The sequence below is a fragment of the Oryctolagus cuniculus genome, chromosome 21, assembly GCF_964237555.1.
Source record: "Oryctolagus cuniculus chromosome 21, mOryCun1.1, whole genome shotgun sequence".
Lineage (NCBI taxonomy): Eukaryota > Metazoa > Chordata > Mammalia > Lagomorpha > Leporidae > Oryctolagus > Oryctolagus cuniculus.
Window position 1 is genome coordinate 22,779,271 of NC_091452.1, and position 14,635 is coordinate 22,793,905.

Consider the following 14,635-nt stretch of genomic DNA (forward strand, 5'->3'; position numbering starts at 1 on the left):
CACCCCATCAATTATACATGAGACAGCCAATTTCTCTCGATCTCTGGCTCCAGGCTCAAGCACTATCACCTCTCATGGTCTCCTCACCTCCCTTCCCTGAAATCCTTTATTAGAATCTGCCTCGAACGTTCCCTTGTAAAAACCATCACTGATTCGACTCAAGACTGGAACCCATGCTGGCGCCGCGGCTCAATAGGCTAATCCTCTGCCTTGCGGCGCGGGCACACCGGGTTCTATCCCGGTTGCCTCTCTTCCAGGCCAGCTCTCTGCTGTGGCCCGGGAAGGCAGTGGAGGATGGCCCAAGTGCTTGGGGCCTGCACCCCATGGGAGACCAGGAGAAGCCCCTGGCTCCTGGCTTCGGATCAGCACGGTGTGCCGGCCGCAGCGGCCATTGGAGGGTGAACCAATGGTAAAGGAAGACCTTTCTCTCTGTCTCTCTCTCACTGTCCACTCTGCCTGTCCAAAAAAAAAAAAAAAAAAAAAAAAAAAAAGACTGGCACCCAGGCACCTCTATCCAGATAATCTTCCTAAGAGAAAATCCACAAGGGCTGGCACTATGGCCTAGTGCTGCTTGCAGTGCCTGCATCCCATATGGTCTCCATTGTGAGTCCCAGCTGCTCCTCTTTCCATCCAGCTCTCTGCTATGGCCTGGGAAAGCAGCAGAAGATGGCCCAAGTCCTTGGGCACCTGCACCTGCATGGGAGACCCGGAAGCTCCTGGCTCCTGATCAGCGCAGCTCCGGCTACTGCGGCCATTTGGGAAGTAAACCAGCGGTTGGAAGACCCCTCTCTCTGCCTGTGACTCTCTGTAACTCTTTCAAATAAATAAATAAATCTTTTAAAAAAAGAAAATTCACAAAAATCTCCCACTCCTGGTGGCAGGCACTGTGAAGTCTCAGGTAAAGCCGCTGCATGCAACACCGGCATCCTACATGAGCACCGGTTCCTGTCCCGGCTGCCCCACTTCCTAACCAGCTCCCTGTTAATGGCCTGGGAGAAGCAGCAGAAGATGGCCCAAGTGCTTCAGCCCCTGCCACCCAGATGGAGCTCCTGGCTCCTGGCTTTGGCCTGGCCCGGCACTGGCTGTTACGGCCCTCTGGGGAATGAACCAGAAGGTAGAAGATCTGTCTCTCCCTCTCCCTCTGTAACTCTCAAAATAAATAAATAAACCTTAAAAAGAAAAAAACAAAAACAGCAGCTCCCACTACTGACACTTCAACACGCAGTGCTGAGTTCACACGGCAGCCTGACTCACCAGGCCCTCACCACTGAGCGTGCAAACCTCTTCTTTCACCCTGCTCCTCAGTAACCCACGCCCAGCAGCCTTGCTTCCCTGAACACGTATCCTGGGTAGAGCGCCTGTTCCCTCCAGCACCGCGCTCCCATAGCCCCTGGACCCCTGCCCTCTGGTGTGGCTACGACTTAATAGACTGTCTTTCCTGTTCAATTTCCAGGCAAGCCAGGTCCAATAACTACCCTCCTCCTCTCCTACACCCGGTAAATGCCTGATGGGGGCAGACTTGTCATCTGGACAGCTGGCGTGTGTCACTCTCACCCGGCAGGGCCGGTCAGAAAGCTGCTTACAGGGTTAAAGCGCATTTGCGGACAAGGACAACAGCCTCCATTTCCTTAGAAATAGGAAGGACCAGAATATCCAGCGACAGAAGCTTACTTAGCAAATTTCAGTGCAGGACTCAACAGACCGAGCACCAAGTCACTGAAACTGCCGGGAAATGTTGACAGCGTCAAGTGAAAAACAGGATGAGAACTGCGTGCACCACATGATAAGTAAGGCCAGACACACCTTCCACAGTGGGGTTACTGATAGGATTTTCTCCCAGGAGATACACATCCTATTTCACTATTAAAGTAGTTTGAACTAGGTTCACTAATAAAACAAGCCATGGGGAACCAAAAAAAAAAAAAAAAAAAAAAAAAGAGGGCTTTTCCCCATACTTGGAGCTATTGCTCTGGCTGGGTCCTGAAAGCCATGGTTGATTTCGTTTTTTTTTTTTTTTTTTTTTTCTTTTTTTTTGACAGGCAGGGTGTACAGTGAGAGAGAGAGAGAGAGAGAGAGAAAGGTCTTCCTTGGCCATTGGTTCACCCTTCAATGGTCGCTGCGGCCGGCGCAATGTGCTGATTTGAAGCCAGGATCCAGGTGCTTCTCCTGGTCTCCCATGGGGTGCAGGGCCCAAGCACTTGGGCCATCCTCCACTGCACTTCCTGGCCACAGCAGAGAGCTGGCCTGGAAGAGGGGCAAGCGGGACAGAATCCGGTGCCTCGACCGAGACTAGAACCCAGTGTGCCGGCGCCGCAGGCAGAGGATTAGCCTAGTGAGCTGCGGCGCCGGCCATGGTTGAGCTTGCCAGATCTACGAGTCAAAGAAGCTCTTGGTTGTTTCCCATCGTGGGCGTCAGACCACAATGGTCCTGCTGCCCACCCCACTGAAAGCAAGCAGAGGGTCAGGCAAGGAAAGAGCAAATCAAGCATCATAAGGAAACAGAAAGAGTACCTTTCTTGGTCGTGGTGAAATACTTTGAGTCAGTCATGTTGGTCCCTTATCTGCGGCCAGACTCTGCAAGACAAAGAAAGGGAAGCTTTCAGCTGGGTTCCATTCCATTTCCAGCTGGGAGGGAGAGCAGGAGGAGGAGGGGATCCAGCACACATGTGGATGGAAGGCACTGCTGAAGTCTTTACCAAGCCAGCGGATGTCAGATCTTGGTTAATGAGTCTGGAAAGGTGATTCTGAGGGATTCATGACATTTGGTCATTTGTGAGTGTGCACATCTTTTTTCTTTCTTTTTTGAAAGGCAGAGTTAGAGAGAGAGGTCTTCCATGTGGGTGCAGGGGCCCAAGTGCTTGGGCCATCTTCTTCTGCTTTCCCAGGCCATAGCAGAGAGCTGGATCAAAAGTGGAACAGCCAGGACTTGAACCAATGCCCATATGGGATGCCAGCACTGCAGATGGCAGCCTTACCCGCTATGCCACAGTGCCGGCCCCCACGTGCATATCTTTTGACTCAGCAATTCTCCTCATGCTTCTAGGAATCTCTCCCACAGAAATACATGCACAAATACAAAAAGGTTTATTGAGATACTACCCTTAATTACACCCCACTGGGAAGAACTTAAATGTCTATCAATAGGGAATAATAAACACTCTGGAGGAGTCCATGAGTCAGAAAGCCCCTAACATGGGCAGCTGTTTAACCTAGAGTTGAAAACACATGCATCCCACAGGAGTACCTGGCCTTGATTCCTGGCTCTTGCTCCTGACTTCAGCTTCCTGCTAATGCACACCCTAGGACTGGTAATGGCTCAAGTAATTAAGTTCCTGCTACCCACATGGGAGATCTGGATTGAGCTCCTAATTTTGGCCCTGGCCCATCGTCAATTGTTCTGGGGCATTTTTGGGGTGAACCAGCAGATGAGAGCTCTCTTTGTCTCTGCCTCTCAAATTAAAAAAAAAAAAAAAAAAAGTCCAGGGGCCAGCACTGTGGCGGAGGAGGTTAAGCTGCCACCTGCAAAGCTGGCATCCCTTATGAGCACCGGTTCTAGTCCTGGCTGCTCCACTTCCGATCCAGCTCCCTGCTAATGCACCTGGGAAAGCAGAGAAGCTGGCCCAAGTGCTTGGGCCCCTGTATCCAAGTGGAAGAACCAGATGAAGCTGCTGATTCCTGGCTTTAGCCTGACCCAGTCCTGACTACTGCAGAGAAAGATCTTTCTTTCTCTCTGTCTCCTCTCTAAATCTGCCTTTCAAATAAATAAATACGTCTTAAAAAAAAAAAAATGTTCATTGGATCCGGCGCTGTGGCGTAGCAGGTAAAGCAGCCGCCTGCAGAGCCGGCATCCCATATAGGCGCCAATTCGAGTCCCGGCTGCTCCATTTCCGATCCAGCTCTCTGCTGCGGCCTGGGAAAGCAGTAGAAGATGGCCCAAGTCCTTGTGCCCCTGCACCCACGTGGGAGACCTGGAGGAAGCTCCTGGCTCCCGGCTTCACATTGGCGTAGCTCTGGCTGTTGTAGCCAATTAGGGAGTGAACCAGCAGATGGAAGACCTCTCTCTCTGTGCCTTTGCCTCTGCCTCTCCTTCTCTGTGTAACTTTGACTTTCAAATAAATAAATATTAAAAAAAAAAAAAGTTCATCAACTCAGATCAATAAATTAAAACCCATAGCAATCACAGTTACAACAGCCCCATCATGGCGTTCATTCCGTCTTGCACGGTTTTAAATGTTTCACACATGCTAACTAGATAAATTTATAAGACCCAATACAATGTAAACAGTTGTTATACTGTACTGCTTACAGAAAAAGAAAATAAAGTCTGGTTATATTCAGTACTGATGAATTTTTTTCTGAACATTTTTAATCAGCAGCTGGATGCATCCACCAATGCCCCCACCATGGATACAGAAGGCCAACTATACAGTCAAATGAGACTGGAAAATGCCAACTTCAAAAAGCAAAGGAGGGGGCCGGCGCCGCGGCTCACTAGGCTAATCCTCCGCCTTGCGGTTGGGGCGCCGGATTCTGTCCCGGTTGCCCCTCTTCCAGGCCAGCTCTCTGCTGTGGCCAGGGAGTGCAGTGGAGGATGGCCCAGGTGCTTGGGCCCTGCACCCCATGGGAGACCAGGAGAAGCACCTGGCTCCTCCCATCGGATCAGCGTGGTGCGCCAGTTGCAGCGCGCCGGCCGCGGCAGCCATTGGAGGGTGAACCAAGGGCAAAGGAAGACCTTTCTCTCTGTCTCTCTCTGTCCACTCTGCCTGTTAAAAAAAAAAAAAAAAAAAGGCGCAAAGGAGGGGCCAGTACAAGGGGTTAAAGTCCTGGCGTGCAGCGCCAGTATCCCATATGGGCTCCGGTTTGAGTCCCAGTTGCTCACTTTTGATCCAACTCCTTGCTAACGTGCCTCAGAAAGCAGTGGAGGATGGTCCAAGTCCTTGGGCCCCTGCACTCATGTGGGAGACCCAAAAGCAGCTCTTAGCTCCTGGCTTCAGATGGGCTCAGTTCTGGCCATTGTGGCCATTTAGGGAGTGAACCAGTAGATGGAAGACCCCCCGCTCCCAGTAACTGTCTTTCAAATAAATAAAAAGCAAAGGAGGCTTTCATTCTCCACAACTGTTCCTGAGCATCGCTTCTAACACAGTGGTGTGCACTGCTTGTCTCCGGCACCTACACGCTGCACTCTACAGCACCCTCCAAACTTACGTGGCCAGCTGTTCTCAGAGCATCTCCCAGTGCAAAATGCAGTGTTAAGTACTAAGGTAAACAGGACAAAGAAAGTACCAAGGCCCTCTTATTCACTCACCAAGTATCTACTGAGCATCTACTATGTCCTCAATAGCCCCTCTTGGTCAACAGATGAAAAAGTAGCTACAAGGAGCCCAGTCACTCTGGGCACACGTGGCAACGGTTTCTGGCACTGTTCCTGTTAAAGCCAGGGGCTTGACGTGGGCATGGCGATTCAGAGGGCTAAGTTGCTGTCTGGGACACCAACATCCCATATCAAAGTGCCTGGTTCAAGTCCTGCTTACTCTACACTTCTTCTTGTTTTATTTATTTATTTTTTTAGATTTATTTATTTTCTTATTTGAAAGGCAGAGTTACAGAGAGAGAGAGAGGGAGAGACAGAGAAAGAAAATCTTCCATCTGCTGGTTCACTCCTCAAATGGACACAACAGTCAGGCTGGGCCGATCTGAAGCCAGGAGCTTCTTCTGGGTCTCCCACGTGGGTGCAGGGGCCCAAGGACTTGCACCATCTTTTTATGGCAGGACAGCAGTGGGAACAGCCCCTAACTGAGATTTGTTTCAGCCATCAGTGATAAACAAGTATGCACTATCTTGGGTGGCCTTACATCCTTGGTGGATCCTATTAGAATAAAGGGATAAAAGCTTCACTGACAAACACTGTAAAAACTAGTCTACAAAAAAAAAAAAAAAAAAAAAAATTTCTACTTTCCTTTCGCTTCACAAAGTTGAAAAGAGATGGCAGTCCTGTTCTATGGAAGCCGCAGGCAAGAGCAGAGGAGCCCCCCGTGGCTGATGAGCGAGGTTCTGCAGCAGGGCCTCTTACTCGCCACCCTCCAGTCCGAGTCAGGGCGGTGGACACAGCCCTGGCCTCCCTCCCGCTTCACGCCTGGCCCGGGCTCTGCATCGAGCAAGTGTTCATTTGGCAGTTGTTGAAAGAAATGAAAAGGGGCCACTGAAATCCCACTGGGCTCAGCCAGCTCTTTCACAGCTCTGTTATATAATGAGGGAGCACTTGTTCCCAGCAGAAATATAGCTGATTTTAAAAAGTTGTTTTGTTTTGTTTTGTTTTTTTGGCACACGCACAGATCTATTTTCTCAGAGAAACCTCACCATCTTGGAGGTTCTCTCCAGCATTCTGAGAATGAACAGGTAGGAGGAGAGGGTTTGTACAAAATAGCAAAGGGCTGCGTGGCTTCAAAGTCAGACAAGGGGAAAAGTGTCCAGAATGGGAAAGCACCCCGTCTCCTGGAGTTACATCTGAGAGGGATAACTGAAGGCAAAGGGGGCTCAGCTCACAGCCCACAAAGAACCATGGAAGGAAACACAAACCTCTCTTCCCCACTTAAATACAGAAGGAAACAGAAGTGAGCAAACGGAGCAGTCATGGAACAGGGGCTGTGGTGGTGCCCGGGGACCTGGCCATGACTGCTGGACTGACGAGAAACTGCTCAAGCTCCTGGGGTGGCAAAGCAGACTTCCATAAACATTTAACAGAAGGGGAGGAGAAGAGCTACGGTGGCTGTGAAGGGCCTGATGCCAGCTACGTCAAACTGGTATCATCAGATGGCCTTGAATTTACTGTAGAAACAGAGCATGAGCTAATATCAGGCACTATTAAAGCCAGTTTTTGTGGCCTGGGTGGGTTTGCTGAGAACAAAACCAACAAGGTCAGTTTTATAGACTCTTCCAACCATACTATCAAAAGCATGCATTTGATTTACCTACAACCAGCTCCACCAACATTCCTGAACTCCCTGCTACAACAAACTACACCAGAACTGCTGAGAGCTGAAAACTTTCTAGATTATTAAATAAACCACAAACACACACACATCAACCTGCCGTAGACAATCGAACGTCAGAGCGGCGCAGAATTTCTTCTCCAGCAGAAGAGGCCGGCAGGGGTGTTCCCCTCCTATGCAGGCACACGACAGCTGGGGGCCCGAAATTCCTAGGACATAACACGCGGGCGACAGATCTGTGTCCTATGAAACTGGCCGGGAGGAGGAAGAGGGCGACAGCCTCTCCTTTTGGGATTACAGGCAGGACAGAGACGCAGGGGCAGAGCGCGGAACGGCCACGGCTACCGGCCCTGACGCTGCTCCACCTGAGCTTTTGAGGACACTCTCTTTTACGGTGCTAACTGCTCCCACACACGCTGCTGGTGGCGGCTGCTGCTTTCTCCCACGGCATCTCTCTGAGCCTCCGCAGAGGGCCCTGGGGGACTCCGAGGCAGAAATCGCTGGCTCTGAAGTTGTTTCACACACAGGAAACTAAAGCAGAGGAGGAAGGGGATGGAGAGAGAAGTGAAAATGCTCCTGGAAAGCCACCCCAAAACAGATTAGAAACAAAACAAAACAAAACACCTCACTTCACGGAGAGCAATCAGCTAACAGCTTATGGAGCCACTCCGGGTGGCTGGCTCCCCGTGTCCTTTCTCTCATGAGTGTCCTCACACCAGTACCAGGTCTTGCAGTTGCCTCTTGGAAGTCAGGACAAGAGATATTTTTCGTTCTTTCTGCTGGGATGGAAAACCCCTCTGGTTCAGTCCTCGAGGAGCTCAGACCTCCAGTGTCACAAGAGAGACAGACACGCTCTTCCTGGCACTGCTGAGCGGACACTAACACCGTATCCCTACCCACAGAGGCCACAGGGACTGAGACCTTGCTCTCTGATGAATCTGATCGGGTACATGAGCCACATGTGAAAGCAGGCAGCCAGGAAGACAGAAACCAGCTTTGGATGTGGCAGGGAACACTAAAAAATAAAAAATAAATTTTAAAAAGGCCATCATTTAAGTGCTCTGGCCACTGTGATGAGTCACTTTTGCCAAGGAGGCAGCATTCTGGGCTGGGATCCCCCTCAGTCCTCAGTTCTGGCTTTTACAGGGTGAGGAATGCCTCCAGGGATGTCTGGCCTAAATTAAAAGGGGCACAGCTGGAACAACTGGTTTGCCCATGAGGAGCCACCGTTGCCAGCTCAGGTCAATCTTCCCACACCCACAAGTGGAAGACCATTTCCTTGATGTCACAGCCAAGAACTAGTTCCTGCTAACCACACTTTTAGACTTAACAAAGAGGAACTAAAAGCAACACAGCCTGAAATACAGTAACTTTCTTTTGTTTTCTAGAACTATAAAGAAGCCCCTCGGGGCCAGATCTGTGGCGCAGTAGGTTAATCCTCAGCCTGCGGCACCGGTATCCCATATGGGCTGGTTCTAGTCCCAGCTGCTCCACTTCCAGTCCAGCTCTCTGCTATGGCCTGGGAAAGCAGAAGATGGCCCAAGTCCTTGGGCCCCCGCACCCACGTGGGAGACCAGGAAGAAGCTCTTGGCTCCTGGCTTCAGATTGGTGCAGCTCTAGCTGTTGCAGCCATTTGGGGAGTGAACAAATGGAAGGAAGACCTTTCTCTCTGTCTCTCCCTTTCACTGTCTGTAATTCTAACTCTCAAATAAAATAAATAAAATCTTTTTTTAAAAAAGAAAGCCCCTCATGAGAATCACAGGCCAGAGACAAACAAGCAATGTAGGAGCCAGCACCACGGCATAGCAGGTAAACCTACCACCTGCAGTACTGGCATTCCATATGGATGTCAGTTCGAGTCCCAGCTGCTCCACTTCCTATCCACCTCTCTACTATGGCCTAGGAAAGCAGTAGAAGATGGCCCGAGTCTTTGGGCCCCTGTACCTGCGTGGGAGACCCAGAAGAAGCTCCTGGCTCCTGACTTCGGATCAGCCCACTTCTGGCTGTTGCAGCCATCTGGGGAATGAACCAGCAGATGGAAGACCTCTCTCTCTCTGCCTCTCTGTAACTCTGCCTTTCAAGTAAAATAAATAATAAATATATATATATATATATATTTTTTTTTAAAAAGCAGCAATGTAGTCTAGGAGTAGGAAACAGGTCTTAGGGGACAAAGGGTGTGTGGGGGGAACATGCATAGAAATATTCCCATCTAACCACTGTATTTTAGTCATAGAAGTTAGGTTTAGTTTCAAGAAAAAATGTCCTCAACACTTTTCAATTTTTTGCCTTCAAATATCTAAATACAATTTTATGTACAAGAAATGCTTAATCTTTCTATGTTTTAAGCTCATAATATTAATTTAAAGATATATTAAAAAATGAAGAAAATGAGTATTGAGTAGATTTCAATTTTTTCTCCAAAGGCTCAAAATTGCTAGTAATAGTCACTTTCTAAAGGAAAGAGCACTGAGGTCATGCTCTCTGTAACTCAATTTTCCCTTGCTCCTCTGTGTATTTCATACTTCTTCTGGCAGCGGATAACTGACCAGAATAAATGCAAATGCCATAAATATAATGGGGTTTCATTTACATGTTGTCAAAAGAAGTACAAGACAAAACCAACCCATGGTGATGGTGATAACCAGCTGATGGAAGATCTTCCTCTGTCTCTTCCCTTTCTCTAACTCTGCCTTTCAAATAAATAAATCTTAAAAAAAAAATTATGAAATACAGCCCAGTGTTAGAAAAGACAAAAGGGAGACTGGAATGTTGCATCATCCAGAGGAGAGAACCCTATTGAGGGTGACACAAAGTCAGTAGGTACAGCCAGAGGGGGGCCTGGAAGAGGGCTCTGGGGATGAAAATGAACTTCATCCCGAGGCACAGACTGGTCACGCTGCTCACTGAGGAGCTCAGCATTTCAGCTGGCACCAACTGTGCGAACGTGCAAATCACTTGAAAAAAAATCATTCAGGTTAAGCTGCCACGTGCAACGCTGGATCTCATTTAAATGCCGGTTCAATTCCAGGCTACTCTGACCAAGCCCCTGCTAATGCACCTGGGAAAGCAGTGGAAGATGTCCCAAGTGTTTGGGCCCCTGCTACCTAACCTACGTGGGAAACCCAGATGGAGTTCCAGGCTCCTGGCTTCTGCCTGGCCCAGTCTTGGCCATTGTGACCATCTGAGGAATGAACCATTGGTTGGAAGATCTCTGTCTCTCTGTAATTCTGCCTTTCAAATAAATAATAATAATAATGAAATACAGCCCAGTGCTGGAAAAGAAAAAAGGGAGACAGGAACGTTATATCATCCAGAGGAAAGAAAGCCCTTCTGAGTGTGACATAAAATCAACAAGTCTCAACAAGGATCTGTGAACTCAATTATATACAGATCAAGTTTTCTTGTATGGCCCAAACATAATAAAAAGCCAAAAAGACAAATGATAAACACAACACATAAAAATCTGCATCACATTGTAGACAAAGCCCATTTTCCTTAATGTATAAAAAATGACCACAAACAGGAGACTGGCAGAGGATATAGACAGTTCACAGAAAATGAAATATAATGGTTCAAGCTTACTCCCAATAAGAGAAGCACACATTGAAACAACAATGAAATACCACCTGTTGGCTGCTAAACTGATAAAGACCCCATGTTGGCACTGATGTGGGGAAACAGGCACCCTCATGTGATGCTAATAAAATCTAAATTGCTACAACATGGGCAACAATTTGGCAGCCAAGCTTTTTTTTTTTTTTTTGACAGGCAGAGTGGACAGTGAGAGAGACAGACAGAGAGAAAGGTCTTCCTTTGCTGTTGGTTCACCCTCCAATGGCCGCCGCGGCCGGCGCGCTGCAGCCAGCGCACTGCGCTGATCCGATGGCAGGAGCCAGGTGCTTCTCCTGGTCTCCCATGGGGTGCAGGGCCCAAGTACCTGGGCCATCCTCCACTGCACTCCCTGGCCACAGCAGAGAGCTGGCCTGGAAGAGGGGCAACTGGGACAGAATCCAGCGCCCTGACCGGGACTAGAACCCGGTGTGCCGGCGCCACAAGGCAGAGGATTAGCCTATTGAGCCGCGGTGCCGTCTGGCAACCAAGCATTTAAAGTCGCAAATGTATTTACCCTTTGGCCCAGCAACTCTGCTCCCAGGACTTTGTATGTACAAAGTTGTGTAGAGACAAGGTTATTTATACAGCATCCTTCCTAATGGTAAAATACTGTGATTGCCTTGAATGTCCATCAACAGGACTGATTTATAAAAAAGACAGCATGGTATACAGACAGATGGAACAGCAAGCAACCATGAAAAAGAATGAAGCAATTCTATATATGCTTTCAGCAAAACTTTCCAAGGTATTAAATGAAAAAAGCAAGATGCAACAGAATATGTAGTGTGGTACGATTTCTGTTACAGATACATTAACAAAAGCATGAACATCTGAGTATTTGCAAGTGCACCAGTTGACCCTGAAAAAATAATACGAAAAGGCAGCAGTGGTTTCCTCTGGGGAAAAAGCCAGGTGGGCCCAGCGCTGTGGCACATGGCCTGGAACGTGTGCTTTCCCTACTGGAGTCCTGGCCCCTGACTTCCAATACAGCTTCCTACTAACACATTATGGGAGGCAGCAGATGACAGCCAAAGTGCCTGGGCCCCTGCCACCCAGCCCCGAGCTGCAGCACCTGGTCCTGCCCTGGCTGTTGCAGGGCATTTGTGGAATAAACCCGTGGAGGGAAGAGTTCTCCTGATTCCCTCCATCCCACCCCGGCCTTTGAAGTGAATGAAAGAAAATTTTTTTAAATTTCTTTAAAAAATACAGCTAGGTGATTACGGAATAGGGTGAGAGATTGACTTTTCATTATTTACCTCTTTATAGCTTGGAAATTTTGTCCCCTGTGCATGTATTCAAACGTAAACCAGTTTAGAAAGAAGGATGTACCCCAACACTCTTCAGTCTGACTCAGACATGGCTGCCCAGGAGGTGCCTCCTCCCGACCCAAGGGACAGACATCCCAGCAGCATCAGACTCAGTCAAGTCCCAGATTTTTAAAAATTTTTTTTTGACAGGCAGAGTTAGACAGTGAGAGAGAGAGAGACAGAGAGAAAGGTCTTCCTTTTTCCATTGGTTTACCCCACAAGTGGCCGCTACGGCCGGCGTGTTGCAGCCGGCGCACCGCGCTGATCCGATGGCAGGAGCCAGGTGCTTCTCCTGGTCTCCCATGGGGTGCAGGGCCCAAGCACCTGGGCCATCCTCCACTGCACTCCCGGGCCACAGCAGAGAGCTGGCCTGGAAGAGGGGCAACCGGGACAGAATCCGGCGCCCCGACAGGGACTAGCACCCGGTGTGCCGGCGCCGCAGGCGGAAGATTAGCCTAGTGAGCCGCGGCGCCGGCATAGTCCCAGGTTTTCCACAGCTGTCCTCATAACTCTCATTTGGGACCTTTCCTAATGAAGCCAGCCCAGTAACTGGCACTGTGTGTGGCACATCTTGTTAGATAACAGATGTTGGCTAGTAAAGTGAACAGGGGGGCTGTGGCGTAGTAGGCTAAGCCTCCACCTGCTGTGCCAGAATCCCATATGGGCACTGGTTCGAGTCCTGGCTGCTTCTCTTCTGACCCAGCTCTCTGCTATGGCCTGGGAAAGCAATAGAAGATGGCCCAAGTCCTTGGGCCCCTGCACCCATGTGGGAGACCCAGAAGAAGCTCCTGATTGGCTCAGCTCCGGCTGTTGTGGCCATCTGGAGACTGAACTACTGGATGGAAGACTTTTCTTTCTGTCTCCCCCTCTCTCTGTCTATAATTCTCTCTCTCAAATAAAATACTTAAAAAAAGAAAAAAAAGGGACATCAGGTTCCCAGAGTAGCTACAAAACCAAGGGCACGTAACAGATCAAGACACGAGAGCACTGTCACAAATGCCAGACAGTGAGGACTGGGCAGACCGGGAATATAAGACTTAAGTTTTAATGTTCAACAAACATGACAAGGCTGATCCAGTGCCAAGATGGCTGCCAGGAAACTTGGCTTTGTTGTCAACAGCTGTGTGACCATAGGTCAATCACCCTATCTCTGGGTCTTATTTCTCCAACTGTCAAACAAAGAGAATTCAATCAATTACTTTCAAGCCCATTCCCATTTTTTTTTTAAATAATTTTTTTTGTTTGTTTAAAAGGCAGAAATATAGAAAGAAAAGGAGAGAGAGAGAGAGAGAGAGAGAGAGAGAGAGAAAGATCATTCATCTACTGGTCCACTCCCCAAATGGCCTCAATGGCAGGGGCTGGGCTGATTCAAAGCCAGGAGCCAGGAGCTTCTTCCGTGTCTCCCATGTGGGTGCAGGGGCCAAGGACGTGGGCCATTTTCCACTGCTTTCCCAGGTACATCAGCAGAGAGCTGGATGGGAAATGGAGCAGCTGGGACTCGAACCAGCACCCATATGGGATGCTGGCACTGCAAGCAGAGGCTTAACCTTCCTTGCCACAGTGCCAGCCCCCACCCCCATTCTTAAATTGGTAAAAACAGAAAAAAGTGGAGCTGTTCTGGCTAAGGTTAAGGTATAGGATCTACAGTCCAGGGCCGGCATTGTGGTGTAACAGGTAAAGTTGCTGTATGCAATGTTGGCATTCCATAGGGGTGCTGGTTCATGTCCTGACTGTTCCACTTCCCATCCAGCTCCCTTCAAATGGCCCAGGAAAAGCAGTGGAAGATGGCCAAAGTGTTTGGACCCCTGCACCAACATGGGAGACCTGGATGAAGCTCCTGGTTCTACTCCCCACCCCCTTTCCTCCCTCTCTTTGGTGATTCTTTCAAAATAAATCAACAAATCTTAAAAAAAAAAAAAAAAAAAAAAAAAAGGAAAGGACCTGGAGTCCAGCTCACTCGACTGTGTCTGTTTCTCTGCCTCCACCAAAGGCCCTTCAGACAACCCATGGTCTACAATCTACTAAAGGCCAGATAAAACCCCCACATTTCACATCCTCTTCTCCAGGAGAGACCCATCTTCCCACCAAGAGGACAAAGAGAATGAAGGCAGCCAGGGCCAGCTAACCTTAGTAAGAAGGCAAACAGTAACAAGCGAGGCAGGAAAAGTATCCTAACTCCCCAAATGGCCAGGGCAAGGACCTGGTAGCTCAGTGGAGTTTCTTGTCCAAGCAGCCCAGCTCTGCCATTAGATGGGAAGTGTGTAGCTGGCAGCATTAGCACAGCATACTGTACACCTCCAGCCCTCGGCAAACTCCTGAGGGAGATGACTGGTGCTCAGACCAACTGGAGGAGCAGCTTCAGGAAGGGGAAAAGGGAGAGACATCTGACAGGGTGCGATCCAATGTGCCATGACCCCTCCTGGAATTCAAGGGTATCTGGACAGAGGCCAGTGTTGTGGCACAAGGAGTTAAGCTGCCAACTGTGATGCTGGCATCCCATATTGGAGTGGGAGTCCTGGTTACTTGGCTTCTGACCCAGCTCCCTGCTAAGGGAGTGGAGATGGCTCAAATACTTGGGCCTTGTCACTCATGTGGGACCAGGATGGAGTTCCTGGCTCCTGGCTTTGGCCTGGTCCAGACCTGACTGCTGACTGTTACAGCCATTTGGGGAGTGACCCAGCAGATGGCAAGTATCTCTCTCTCTCCCTCTCTCTCTGTATGCCA

The 14,635-nt window shown here is 49.2% G+C and overlaps 1 protein-coding gene across 2 annotated transcripts in view; it reads right to left on the reverse strand.

Annotated features, from left to right (window-relative positions):
* The window catches only part of AP1B1 (adaptor related protein complex 1 subunit beta 1), a 61,216-nt gene that overhangs the window by 33,054 nt on the left and 13,527 nt on the right, over nucleotides 1-14,635 (reverse strand). For both annotated transcript variants that reach the window (XM_051826499.2, XM_051826498.2), the window contains exon 2: nucleotides 2,512-2,574. In XM_051826499.2, coding sequence (XP_051682459.1) covers nucleotides 2,512-2,548 — 37 coding nt within the window. In that variant the 5' untranslated portion in view covers nucleotides 2,549-2,574. The remainder of the gene's footprint in view (nucleotides 1-2,511; nucleotides 2,575-14,635) is intronic.